Consider the following 13,718-nt stretch of genomic DNA (forward strand, 5'->3'; position numbering starts at 1 on the left):
CCTTCAAGCACTCCGCCTGGCCTTCCCTGTCTTGGAGGAAGGAAGCTGGATTAGCAGTTGGCTTCTCTGCCCCCGAGCAATAGTACTTAGACTTATATACCGCTTCACAGCCCTCTGTAAGCGGTTTACAGAATCAGCCTCTTGCCCCCCAACAATCTGGGTCCTCATTTTACCCACCTCGGAAGGAAGGAAGGCTGAGTCAACCTTCAGCCTGGTGACATTCGAACTGCCAAACTGCAGGCAGCCGGCAGTCAGCAGAAGTAGCCTGCAGTACTGCGCCACCCTAGGAAGTGGGTGGGTGTGGAGGATCTGGGGCTCATGGGGCTCTGCTCGGGGATCCCCCAGCTGCTGTGGAAGGCTTCCCTCCCTTGTTCTTCCTCTCCTTCAGGGCAACGACATCACCCTGGTGGCTTACCTATCCGAGCTGCGGCCTCACGAGCACAAGAGCTTCGAAGTGATCTTCCGGGAGGTAAAGCAAGGGGGAGTTACGTGGTGGGGGGGGAGGGAGCAGGCAGGGTGGCATTCCTGCACACTCCACTGCACCCCAGTGTGCCCCTTGTGTCACAATGAATGCACCCAGCGTGACTGCTATTTTGAGACAACTCAGGAGCAAAATATAGTACACAGAGGTTTTGTCTCTCAAACACTGTGTCATATTTCCCAAAAATGCCCTAATTGATTCATAAGCATCGAGTCAAGTTTTCAATACAAAACCAGTCTTTTATTAGGAGCATCATTAGGCAAGATTTGTTCGCAGCCAAGCCTCTGCTTTGTTTGCTTTATCTCTGAACTTTACCCCTGTTCCTTCCCTTCCCTCAGTCTGTGTCATAAATCACATTACCCTATAAGATGCACCCCTCCCAAGCCGGCTGCAGTAATCTGAGATCCGACTCCAGCCAACAGTATGTGTGGAATGCACTTCGCCCCCCCCCCCCAAATTCTGTCCCCATGACAACATTGAGTGTTGACACAGTGGTTTATATACAAGACTTATATATACATACCTACACGTGTTAGGCAAATACCAGGCAAGCAATCAATCTTCAACTCTACACGGGAAACCACAATAGAGATAGAACACAAGGAAAGAAATACACAAGGGAAGAGAAACACCCTCATATGGCCTCCTTTATATATACACAGCTTCTTAAAGTGGCAGTAACCCTGCTGGCTCATCCTTATGCCATCATCTCAGTTTACAGCCTTACGGCAGCTGGTCAACTATTCAATCGTCATTACCCTGACACCTTGTTGCCTCCAGACTGAGCTGCAGAAGCAGTCCAGCTGCCGGTCCCATGCCTTGCCCTGCTTCTGCCCCAGTCTCCCCGTCTCCTTTTTCTCCCTAGCAATTCTGGAAGCGACCGGACGGGCAGCCTGCCACACGGGAGCACCTGCTGATGGCCCTGGCCGACCTGGACGAGATCCTCATCCGCGCCACCCACTCCACGGATATGCTTTCGGCGGGCATCGCTGGCATCAGCATGGAGATTGCGGTGCCCACCTATACCAGTCTGCCCCGAGCTTTGGAAGTGGAGGAATGCCGCTGCCCGCCCGGATACCAGGGCCTTTCTTGCCAGGTGAGCTGACTCGACTCGGCCCAGCGGGACCCGCAGGCCTCAGAGGAGGCACTGACATTCCCCCTCCCCACTTCCTGCCTTCTCTTCCCACAGGACTGTGCGGCCGGCTACACCCGGACCGGCGGAGGGCTGTACCTGGGCCACTGCACGCTGTGCGAATGCAACGGGCACTCGGAGTCCTGCCACCCTGAGACTGGCACTTGCTCGGTGAGACCCCTTCTCTGGGTTGCTGCCCCCGTCCTCCCGGCATGAAATCCTCTTTACTTTCGCTACCGGTTTGGGGCGTCCGTGATGACGTCTGGGTGGGTGGGCGGAGCCTCCTCCTGATGCCACTAATGGTTTGCCCGAACCAGCAGGATGCCACCTCTGCTCCCCCTGAGTTTCTGGCCCTTCTCTGAGTGCCAGAGACACTAGCAAAGAGGGAGGAGCAGGGATATGTTCTTTGCCTAGGGAAGGGCCTGGAAGGAGGAGGGGCCTTTTGGGGCCTATCAGGAGAGCTCGAACTGGAATCCCCACCCCACCCCAGGTGCCAAGCAGGGCCTCTGCCCAGAGCAGCAGTCCTTTCCTGCCTGAGAAAGGCATCCAGCAAGCCATTTTCTGCTCAAAGCTAGTCTAAACCTTGCATGGAATCTGGCAGAGGAGGATGTGGGGCTAGGAGGGAGGGAGGGAGGGAGGGAGAGGGGGAATCGGCTGATGTTACGCAACTGGGATACTTTTGCCGTGATGTAACGGCCTGTTTTGAATCAGGCATCCCATTTATCCCTTAATTCTCCATTAATTGGATCAAACGGGGCTTTTCTTTAAATGAGCATTTTCTTTTGGGGGAAAAAAAAGCAGCGGTGGAAACTTGTGGGGAGGTTTGGCTTCCAATGTGGCCTTCTTAAGTCTCTTTTTTTCCCCTCGGGGTTTCCGTTTGCCTTTCTTTCCCACAATGACGATCGATCCTTCCTTCTTTTCCTCCCTCCTTCCTTCCTTTCCTTCCTTCCCTCCCTCAACCTCCTTCCTTCTTTCCTTCCTTCCTCCCTCCTTCCTTCCTTTCTCCATCGCTCCCTCCCTCCTTTCCCCCTTCCTTCCTTCCTTTGTCCCTCCCTCCTTCCATTACTCCATCACTCCCTCACTCCTTCCTTCCTTCTCCCTCCCGTCCCCCTTCCTCCCTCCCTCCCTCCCATCCTCCTTCCTTCATTCTCCTTCTCTCCCTCCCTCCTTCCTTCCTTTCTCCATCGCTCCCTCCCTCCCTCGCTTTCTCCCTTCTTTCCTTCTCCAGCATTGTCTGCACCACGCGGCTGGGGAGTTTTGTGAACGGTGCGCACCTGGCTACTATGGAGATGCCACCGCCGGGACCCCTGAGGACTGCCAGCCGTGCGCTTGCCCATTGCCGGATTCTGAGAACCAGTAAGCCACCTGCCCTCTTGGGACAGGGCTTGGGCACAGATCCCTCTCTTGGCCAGAGCTCAGGATGATCCCCTCTTTCTTTTTTGGCAGATTCTCGCGGACGTGCGAGAGCTTGGAGGGCGGCGGCTATCGCTGCACCGCCTGCGAACCTGGTTATGCTGGCCAGTATTGTGAACAGTGAGTGGGTCTCTCCCTGGAAGGGCTGAGCTGGGATGGGGCAGTAGCCCCCGAGAGCCCCCTGATGGGTCTCTGGTTCTCCCCCTAGGTGTGCCTCTGGATATACGGGCAACCCCAACATCCGTGGTCAGAAATGTCTTCCGTTGGGTGAGCAAAGATGTGCTTGCTAGTTGTGGAATTGTCGTTGTACGAAAAGGGTGTGTGCGTGCTGATGGCTCTTGTTTTACACAGTCAGGGGTGGGGGAGCTTAACAGTAACCAGAGCTGGAAGGGACCTTGGAGGTAATAATCTAGTCCAACCCTCTGCTCACGCAGGGAGACCTATACTAGGGATTTGAACCGCCAAACTGCCGATCTTTCTTGATTGACAAGCTCAGCATCTTAGCCACTGAGCTGAGCTGCTCTGTTAAGGTAATGATGATGTAACAGCTGCCCTAAGGCTGTAAACCGAGATGATGCAATGAGAATGAGTCAGCAGGGTTACTGCCACTTTAAGAGACTGTCTATATAAGAGAGGCCCTGTAAGGGCGGTTTCTCTGTGTGTGTGTGTGTGCTTCCATGTTATAGTTGAAGATTGATTGATTGCCTGGTTTTGCCTAGTACATGTACAGTATGTATATATGCACACTCTGACATGCCCCCTCACCTTGGCCTCTCCCTTTGCCTCCTGCTCCTTCTCAGGACGCCCCGAGCAGCCCCGCCTGGTCGTCCAAATCCATCCCTCGCGGACCGCTGTATCCCAGGGCAGCGAAGTGACGCTGCGTTGCCAGGTCAGTGGGGAGTCGCCACATTTCTTCTACTGGTCCCGGGAAGATGGCCGCCCCGTGCCAAGTACCGCCCAGCGCAGGGAGGAAGGTGAGTCTGTACTATCCCCCCCAGCTGGGCAGATTGCAAAGCGGTGGGGGAGACCCAGAAGGGGAGGGACAGCGACTCGGGCGTGGAGAGTCGTGTTTTTGCAGTCAAAGGAATTGGGGCTTGGCCAGGGAGGATCCCTCAAGCTTGAATAGAGGGATCTATTCAAGCTTGAGGGATCCTCTGAAGGGCCCTTCACGGGGTACTTGATTCCTTCTCTCGGCTGAGTGTTGCTGCATTCTCGGCAACGCTCCTGGGTCTGAAGTGGGAAGCTTCCCCAGAGTGCTCTAGAGAGGCCGGGATTCAGCTGGGGCAGGAGTTAGCCACCTGCAGCTCTGGAGCCGCATGTGGCTCTTTTATCCCTCTGCTGCGGCTCCCTGTTGCTCAAAATATGTGTCAGCCTATTGGTATCCTATTCTGTAGACCACTGTTCCCCAACCTTTCTGGCTTTGCGGAACAGGGAGGGCGGAGAGGGGATGTTTCTGCACGAGCCGTGTGCACAGGCACCATTTACACAACCGGCGTGCGTGTCCGCCCACCAGCCACGCAAATGGAGCACGTGGGCATGGGCTTGCCCACCGCTCGCACAAGTGTGGGTTGCGTGTTGCTGAACTCGCCTGCCTGGTTGCAAACAGCTCAAGGCCCACGAGTGGGTCGTGGCCCAGAGGTTGGGGACATCTGCTTGTAGGTGAAGCAGCCAGTTGGTTTCTGACCTTGTCCCTCCTGAATCCCCCGCAGGTGTTGAGCTGCACTTTGCTAGCATCCGGCCCTCGGAGGCCGGCGTCTACGTCTGCACCTGCCGAAACCCCCATTTTACCAACTCCAGCCGCAGTGAGGTGGTCGTCACAGGTGAGGTGGAAGCTTCCACTCAGAAACTGGGCTGCCAGGTGCAGGGAGGCGTGTAAGGGGACCCCCGACCCTCCCAGAAGAGCTGATGAAGGCCAGCTCCCTCTTTTCCTCTGGGGAGAGAGAGGGAGAGAGGACAGGACCAGCTGGGCAAGGCTGACCATCTCCTTTCGGCCATCACAGAAGGTCCCAGCAAGGCCATCTCCGTGACGGTGGAAGAGCAGAAAGTGCAGAATGTGAAACCAGGCAGTGACGTCACTTTCCTCTGCACGGCCAGGAGCAAGGTGAGTCTTTGGGGGTGGGGGAGAGAGAAAGGGGTTTGGGGGGAGCTTTGCAAAGGACAGGCAGAAGTACAGCGGGTTAAGTCCGAGAGGGCCTTTCAAGACCCGCAGTGGCACAACAGCACCCAGGGGAAGCGTGAGGGCCACCGTGGTTGCCTCTCAGCTCAGCATGCCGGGACTCTCCCTGGATGTCCAGCGTTTCAGCCATGGACACCGCCTCCCCTTTCCTAATCGGGCGGATCCCTTTGGGCCCTTGGCTGCCTCTCTCCCCCCCCCACCTTTCTCTCACCCGTCCACCTCCTGCCTTCCCCTGCAGTCTCCTGCTTACACGCTGGTGTGGACGCGGCAGAACAACGGGAAGCTGCCCAGCCGCGCCATGGACTTCAACGGCATCCTGACCATCCGGAACGTGCAGCCAGAGGACGCCGGCATCTACATCTGCACGGGCTCCAACATGTTTGACATGGACGAGGGGACAGCCACCCTCTACGTGCAAGGTGGGGCTTCGGCTCTCGCGCCCTGCCGGCTGCTGGGGAGAAGCGCCTCCGACTCGGCCCAGCAGCCCGCACCTCCCGAGCGCTACGCTGGCCTGGGCCACCACCCCAGGACCAGCGGCTTCCACGCAGGCTCATGCAAAGACACGCTTCTGCTCACATCCATAGGGTGGGGGCGGGGGTGGGAAATGGAGGAAGAATCTTTTGGGAATGGTTGGCCAGTCTTTGAAGACGGCTCCTGGACTCACAAGTCTCCCGCTTGAGGCAGCTCATCGCGCGGCCACCTGTTCATACACCAACCCTCTCCCCACCCCTGTTTTCAGCTCCATCGAAGACCCAGATGTTCTATGGTCCCGTAGAAATGGTGGAAGGCCACAGACCTTGTAAGTCGGTTTGGCCTGCAGGTGCCTGTCCGCCCTCCCCACTGGGACCCCACTTTGCCCGTTGGCTGGTGCTGTTTGGCCTTTCTCCTTCTCTTCCTCTTCCTCCACCCCCTTCTTTTCTTCTACTCTTCCTCCCCCTCTCTCTTCCTCCTTCCCCCTCCTCCTCCTCTCCTTTTCTTTCTCCTCCTCTTCCTCCTTCTCTTCTTGCCCCCTCCTCCTCCTCCCTTTTTCTTCCTCTTCCTCCTCTTCCTCTCCCTTCCCCTCCCTCCTCCTTTCTCCACCTCCTCCTCTTCCTCTACCTCTCTCCTTCTCTTCTTTCCTCCTCCTCCTCTCCTTTTCTCTTCCCCTTCCCCCCTTCCCTCTTCTCCACCTCTTCCTCCACATCTCTCCTCTTCTTTCCTCTTCCTCCTCTCCTTTTCTTCCTCCTCTTCCTCCCTCCCCTCCTTTCGCTGCCTTCTCTTCCTCCACCTCGCTCCTCTTCTCTCATTCCTTCCTCCTCCTCCCTCTTCCTCCTCCCCTCCTTTTTCTTTCTTCCCCTCTCCCCTCCTCTTCTTCTTTTCTTCTTCCTCTTCCTTTTGCTCTTCTTTTTTCTCTTCTTGCTTCCTCCTCCTCCTCTCCTTTTCTTCTTCCTCCTCCTCCTCCTCTCCCTTCCACGCCCTCCTCCTTTCTCCATCTCCTCTTCCCCCACCTCTCTCCTTCTCTTCTTTTCTCTTCCTCCTCTTCCTCCTTTCTCTACCTCCTCCTCTTCCTACACCTCCCTCCTATTCTCTCCTTTCTCCCTCCTCCTCCCCCTCCCCTCCTTTTCCTCTTTCTACTCCTCTTCCCTCCTCCTCATCTCCTTATCTTCCTCCTCCTCTTCCTCCCTCCCCCTCCCTCCTCCTTTCTCTACCTCCTCCTCTCCCCCCACCTTCTTTCTCCTTCTCTTCTTCCCTCCTCCTCGTCCTCCTTTCTCTGGGATGCTGAATGGCCCTACTTACTCACAGGCCAACAAGGCGGGGGTAGGCAGACTCTCCCACCTGCCTCCATTCCCCCCTCCGCCCCCCGCCTCCCTTTCCAGGCCTTGTTCTTCTGGTCATGTTTCTGTCCATGCATGCCTCGCATTCTCTTGCCTGCATGCGCTCAGTGTGCTCAGCCACATCCTCCAGCAGGGATCTTGAGCCTTGCCAAGGATTTCAGGCTGGCTCTGGAATCCTTGCGGCCGCCTTCTCCCCCAACCCTTCCCAACACTGACCAAGCTGAACTTGCTTCCTCCTGCAGCTACCGCCGCCGTCCAGCCCACCGCCACCATTGAACCCTCCCAGCTGAGCATCCAGCCAGGCCAAGCAGCTGAGTTTCGCTGCGTCGTGACCGGAAGCCCAGAGCCCACTGTGGAGTGGATAGGTAAGCCCCGAATCGCTCCGAAAAGACCCCCTGGCTGACCTCGGCTTGGCAACCAGGAAGGCTCAGACCAGCTGGGCAACCTTAAAAAGGTAAAGGTTTCCCCCTCACACATATGTGCCAGTCGTTCCCCGACTCTAGGGGGCGGTGCTCATCCCCGTTTCAAAGCCGAAGAGTCCGAAGACGTCTCCGTGGTCATGTGGCCGGCATGACTCAACGCCCGAAGGCGCACGGAACGCTGTTCCCTTCCCACCAAAGGGGGTCCCTATTTTTTCTACTTGCATTTTTTTAACGTGCTTTCGAACTGCTTGGTTGGCAGAAGCTGGGACTGGAGTCACGGGAGCTCACTCCGTCACGCAGCGCTAGGGATTCAAACCGACTTTTTTGATTGACATTCTTAGCCATTGATAATTTTGGGGGGGGGTACTCCTCCAAAAAAAGTGCTGTGAAACCTCAAAAATGCTCTACACTTTTCCTGAAAGGTTTCCACAATTTTGGCTGCTACTGTATCTATAAATACCTTTATACCCATCTTCCCTAAAATCCCGTGGTTGTGGCAGCATCAATATATTTTCTCCCCTTGGGATTCCACAGAGGGCAAAACTGTGCAGGAGGATCAGGGAGTGGCACATTGGGGGGGGTCTTTCCCCACTCCCCTCTGCCCCCCAGGAACGAGGCCAAGGTGTGGAAAAGCACTGGCTCTATTTGACTTCTCTGTTTCTCTTTCCTGCTATTTGTTCAATACAATACAATAGTAGAGTTGGAAGGGACCTTGGAGGCCTTCTAGTCCAACCCCCTGCCTAGGCAGGAAACCCTATACCATTTCAGGCAAATGGCTATCCAGCATCTTCTTTCCTGCCTGATCATGTTCCTTCTTTCCTGCCTGATCTTCTTGCCAGGGGGAGACCTATTATGCCCGGATGCGTCGTACCCACAAGGTACGCTGACCCAGGCCCACCCACGAGCCCCAGAGGCACTGGGGATTCGAACTGCTGAACTGCCGACCTTTCTGATTGACAAGCTCAGCGTCTTAGCCACTGAGCCACCGTGTCCCTCAACCTTAAGGGGCCTCGGCTGAGTTGAGCAGTTGAGAAAGTGTCCCGAAGCCGTTAAAAAACCACTTCTGGGCTGAGCCTGCACGCCAGACAAGGACAGGTCTATGTAGTCAGAGGGATCGACCTGAGTTTAACTTTTTACACACACACACACACACACACACACACACACAAACAGCAAGCGTGTCTCTGTGCGTGTGCTCCCTCTGCTGGCGGCTGATGGCTACATCGCTTGCTGTCTATGGAGATTCTCAAGTCATCGAAGTCGTTGGTTGTCCCAAAGGTGCCTTTTTTTTTCAAGAGGCCACTGAACTTCCTGGTTTTTTTCTCTCTCTCAGTTCCCCGACCTTTGGAATTGACAGGGAGTTGTTCTGACACCCCCCCCTTCCCCCGCAATCACAGACACACTCCAGGCCAAAGATATTGCACGAGATTTATTGCACAGACAGACAGATCCTTGGCAGCAATCCAACACAAACTCGACATTCAGAACCCTCCGGCACTGACACGCAATAGCAGCTATCCAGCCTGCCACGCTCACAAGACTGTACTCCCACAATAGTTCCTGCGTTGACTTCTGCAAAGAGCATGTGCACAATCAGTCCTTTTATAGTCTGGAGAGGTGTCTAATGATCAGCAGCGGAGAGCAATTACCTCCTGTAACTGCACACTTGCTCTTTACGCCTGTTAGCGCGTCGGTAACTAGTATCTAATAACTCACTGCTGATGTCTGACTCACTATTCCGTGACTCCTCCCCACTGCTCCAAGGCATGACATCAGGAGCCCCCTTCCTTTGGCTTTCACCGCTGCTCCATGCCTCAGGCGCCTCCTGGTGGCCGACCAGACTGTCCGATCCCTGCTCAGAGTCAGAACCCTGCCCAGGGTCCTCCACATCCTCCAGAGCTGACTCATAGGGACCCTCGCTGTCGGAGTCTGGTGGCCGCTCCACCGGCTCCTGCTGGGCCACAACAGGGAGTCATGGGAGGGAGGAGAGGGGTTGGCTCCGTGCGAGCGGCGGGCAAGCACACGTATACACAGCGCTGTTTATCCGAGCGGCGGGCACACACGACTGCTGCTCATGCAAATGGAACTCTCGTGCATGGGCTCGCCTGCTGCTCGCACAAGGGGGAGTGGGATGCACACATGCTCGCTCACCACTTCCACAGCCCAGTTCTAAACAGCTCAAGTCCCAGTAGTTGGGGTTGAGGGCCCCTGCTTTAGCTGTAACATAAATGCAAGTGACAAATACAAAATACCTGTACAAGTGAATATAACATTCAGAGAGTCTTGTGGTTCAAAAAAGAGCCAATTGGTTTAACGCAGGATTGTGCTGTTGATAGGGGGATCCTTCTAAAGCAGGTGTGTCAAACTCGATTTCACTGAGGGCCACATCAGGGTTGTTCTTGGCCTCGGGGAGGGAGGCAGGGGAGGCGTAGCCCGCTGGAGTCACTCGTGTCGGGGGTGCTTGTGGTGGCCCGAGCGCTCTATTCGCAAAAATGGGTTCCCGAGCTCCGTTTTCGGCTGTGTCATCCTCCTGCAGCCTTCTGCCAGCGAAAACAGAGCTCAGGAGGGCTGTTTCCAGGTTGGTACCATTGGCCAGATCTAAGCATTTGGTGGGCCGGATGCGGCCCCCGGGCCTTGAGTTTGACACCCCTATTGTAAGAGCTAGACTCTGTGTGTAGCTTGGCCGATGCCGTTTTCAGCTTGGTGTTCCAGGACTTGGGGTGGGACAGAACATGCCCGGGTGGATCTAGCATCCTCTCCCCATAAGCAGAAATCCCCCCTCTCTTTGTATAACTGGGAAGCTTTCGTCTTTGCTCCAGGAGGACCCGGGGGCGTGATCTCCCACAAGGCCGTTATCCAGGGCGGGATCCTGCGCTTCCCTGCAGTTGAGCCCACCGACGAGTCCCAGTACCTGTGCCGAGTGCGAAACAGCGTTGGGCAGCACATGGCCCGAGCTTTCCTGCAAGTGCAAAGTAAGTTGAGGCGGCATCGCTCCGGCCACAAGGACAAACCATGCCACAAGGTGGATGCCCAATACCCACATCCCAGTGGTGGGATTCAAATATTTTTAGTGCTGGTTCTGTGGCTATGGCCTGGTGGTCATTTGACTGGGTGGGTGTGGCTTGGTGGTCATGTGACTGGGGGCATGGCTTGGTGGTCATGTGATGGAGGGTGTGGCCTGGTGGTCATGTGACTGGGTGGGCGCAGCTTAGTGGTCATGTGACTGTGTTGACTTGGTGGTCATGTGACTGAGTGGGCGTTGCTTGGTGGTCATGTGACTGAGTGGTGCAGCTTGGTAGCCATGTCACTTGGTGGGCAAGGCTTGGTGGTCATGTGACTGAGTGGGCGTGGCTTAGTGGTCATGTGACTGAGTGGTGCAGCTTGGTAGCCATGTGATTGGGTGGGCATGGCTTAGTGGTCATGTGACTGGGAAGGTGTGGCTTAGTGGTCATGTGACTGAGTGGTGCAGCTTGGTAGTAATGTCACTGGGTGGGCATGGCTTAGTGGTCGTGTGACTGGGCAGGTGCGGCTTGGTGGCCATGTGACTGGGTGGGCATGGCTTGGTGGTCATGTGACTGAGTGGTGCAGCTTGGTAGTCATGTGACTGGGTGGGTGTGGCTTGGTGGTCATGTGACTGAGTGGTGCAGCTTGGTAGTCATGTGACTGGGTGGGTGTGGCTTGGTGGTCATGTGACTGAGTGGTGCAGCTTGGTAGCCATGTGACTGGGTGGGCAAGGCTTGGTGGTCATGTGACTGGGTGGTGCAGCTTGGTAGTCATGTGACTGGGTGGGCAAGGCTTGGTGGTCATGTGACTGAGTGGTGCAGCTTGGTAGTCATGTGACTGGGTGGGCAAGGCTTAGTGGTCATGTGACTGGGGTGGGCATGGCTTAGTGGTCATGTGACTGGGTGGGTGTGGCTTGCTGGTCATGTGACTGGGTGAGCATGGCCAAGTCAATATCCCTTCTTTGCCCTAATGACCTACAAAAAGAAGATATACAAAAAGGTAGTATATTATTTCGTGCATTTAATAGTTAAATAAGAATAAAAGAGGTGCACAAATACTTACATAAGATGGCCTCCAGCAACCCTTCTGATCCCCCTTCCTCAGTGAGAGATTGAGGATGATGGGGCTCTTCCAAGGGCCTCCCCGGACCTCAGAGTCCATCTTCCCAGGATGCATCCAGCAGGATTTATTCTTCTTCAGGCAGAAAGAACAGAAACTTAGCTTTGATCGTCTTTTAACGGCCCCATAATCCTTTGCGGGGTGGAGTCTGGGCAACTGAATAGAGCTAGCAGAGCGTTTACTGGCCGGACGACCTTCCCGTTGCCAGTGTGGATTTTTGTTCGGCAGATACAGTACATTTTCATTGCTCCCAAAGAGAGGAATATCTGCCTCTACTTAGGATCGAACTCACAGTCTCCTGATTGTAAGACGAGAGCTCCACCTCTAGGCCACCGGGCCACTCGGAGAGTTAGCTGATACCTAATCAAATTTGCCAAAGGCAAGAAATCGCCACAGAGAAATTTAAGTGGGGCGACCAGAGAATCGGGCCATAAATGGCATGACGGTCTGAGAGAAGAGAGAGAGGGACTGACTTCCCCTTTGCTCCTGGGCAGGTACCAGCGTCCCCCAAGTGCAGGTGAGCCCCGAACGGACAGAGGTACAGGAGGGCAGCACCGTCAGACTGTACTGCCGGGCTGCGGGCTCCCCAGCGGCCACCATCACCTGGGAGAAAGAGGGCGGCAGCTTGCCTCCACAGGTAAGGCCTGGTCTCCCAGGGAGGACGGCCCCTCCCAGACCTTTGGGTCCAGGTGAGGTTGCCCGAGGGAAGAAGTGGGCCAGGAGCAAACCCAGCCTGTGGTACCTTCTTTGGTGCTTCTCATCTTCCTGGCGGCCTCTGTCACCCGCCCCCTCTCTCTCTTTCCGCCGCTTCCCTCCTGGGCCAGGCGCTTCCTGTCTTTGGGTTCTTCCACTTTCAAAGTGGCAGCTGGGAGGCCGTCCGGCAGCGAATACAGGCTCTCCAGCAGGTATCCCTCTGCATGAGCCCCTCGTGTTGCTCTGCTGGTCGGCTACGTCTTTCTTCTCTGGCTTTCGGTTCTCCAGCGGAGAGAAGCAAGGTCTCCCCCAAACGGCTTCGTTTTTCCCCACCCTCCCAGATTGTGCTGGCTGCACTCCGATCCTGCCTCCCCCTCGCCTGCTGCTTCTGGTTCTTGCTTATGCCTGGGATTCGCGGATGCTGAGGGTGCTTCACCCCAGCTCTGGGCCCTCCTTGGCATCTCCTTCCCCATGTGGCCCAGGAGGGTGGGAAGCCAGACCCGCGCTTGAGGGTCTCTAACGTTTTTCCCTTTGTGTGTGCAGTCCCACTCTGAGAGAACCGACATCTCCACCCTGGTGATACCCTCCATAACGGCTGCCGACGGAGGGGTGTACCTGTGCGTGGGCAGCAGCCCGATGGGAGTCGGCAGGGCCCGCATTGAAGTGGCGGTCGTTCAGGGTAAGGCGTGACCCCTTGTTCTGACCTAGCCTTCCCTAGCAGCACTAAGCCGAGTCCTTGTCCCGATAAAGCCCTTTTATTTAATTGACAGTGAATTCCTCTCCAGCAAAGTCTTTCCTCTCCCACAATCTTTCAAGATCGTTCACATTTACCAATCTTGAGAGTGGCCAGGCCGATATCTTTCAGACGCCGCAATACTTGGCAAGAATGCAAGAATGAACTCATTGTCTCCTGCAAACTCCACTCCCCTTTCGCTCCTCTTTTATTTCCTCTGGGAGGGGCCATTCACCATCTACCTGTGGCCTTACTCCGGTCGATCCTTGTCCCTTAGCTGTTCCCTCCATCTGGCAACTCTGCGCGTGCGGAGATCGGGAACAGGCTCCAGCTCTTCTTCTGCCTCACTGATGTCTGACTCTGAAGGCAGCTGATAACTGGCATACGGCCCTGGCCCCCTCTCTGCCTCCGACACATCAGAGCCCCCATCAGAGCCTTCCCCAGACTCCAAGAATGGCTCATGTTCCTCCCCAACCTCCTCACTGTCCAAATCTGTTGCCAGATCAGCTGGCGGTCACAAAACCCCTTCATTTTTAGCTCCAGCTCCTAGTGTGTGCACCTCTCTCTGTGGGAAGCCATCCATCCACCTGAAACATCAACCAAAGAAGTGGCTGGTTTGAGCAAAACGTCAAACCGGTCATGGTCAGCCCAAGGAGAGTTTATTCCCGTGATGGCAAACTTATGGCGCGCCTGCCCAAAGTGGCACGCGAAGCCATGTCGCCCATGTCATGC

General features: G+C 55.7%; 1 protein-coding gene across 8 annotated transcripts in view; it reads left to right on the forward strand.

Annotated features, from left to right (window-relative positions):
• The window catches only part of HSPG2 (heparan sulfate proteoglycan 2), a 128,068-nt gene that overhangs the window by 80,835 nt on the left and 33,515 nt on the right, over positions 1-13,718 (forward strand). For 7 of the 8 annotated variants that reach the window (XM_081954564.1, XM_081954566.1, XM_081954569.1 and 4 more), the window contains 15 exons: positions 389-469; positions 1,347-1,577; positions 1,671-1,784; positions 2,842-2,969; positions 3,060-3,146; positions 3,235-3,293; positions 3,827-4,000; positions 4,736-4,846; positions 5,027-5,127; positions 5,441-5,621; positions 5,942-6,001; positions 7,259-7,381; positions 10,258-10,410; positions 12,055-12,197; positions 12,797-12,932. In XM_081954564.1, the coding sequence (XP_081810690.1) occupies positions 389-469; positions 1,347-1,577; positions 1,671-1,784; positions 2,842-2,969; positions 3,060-3,146; positions 3,235-3,293; positions 3,827-4,000; positions 4,736-4,846; positions 5,027-5,127; positions 5,441-5,621; positions 5,942-6,001; positions 7,259-7,381; positions 10,258-10,410; positions 12,055-12,197; positions 12,797-12,932 (1,882 nt within the window). The remainder of the gene's footprint in view (positions 1-388; positions 470-1,346; positions 1,578-1,670; positions 1,785-2,841; positions 2,970-3,059; positions 3,147-3,234; positions 3,294-3,826; positions 4,001-4,735; positions 4,847-5,026; positions 5,128-5,440; positions 5,622-5,941; positions 6,002-7,258; positions 7,382-10,257; positions 10,411-12,054; positions 12,198-12,796; positions 12,933-13,718) is intronic. The other variant, XM_081954567.1, reaches the window with a different exon arrangement.

The sequence above is a fragment of the Natrix helvetica genome (genome assembly GCF_964273705.1).
Source record: "Natrix helvetica genome assembly, chromosome: 5".
NCBI lineage: Eukaryota > Metazoa > Chordata > Lepidosauria > Squamata > Natricidae > Natrix > Natrix helvetica.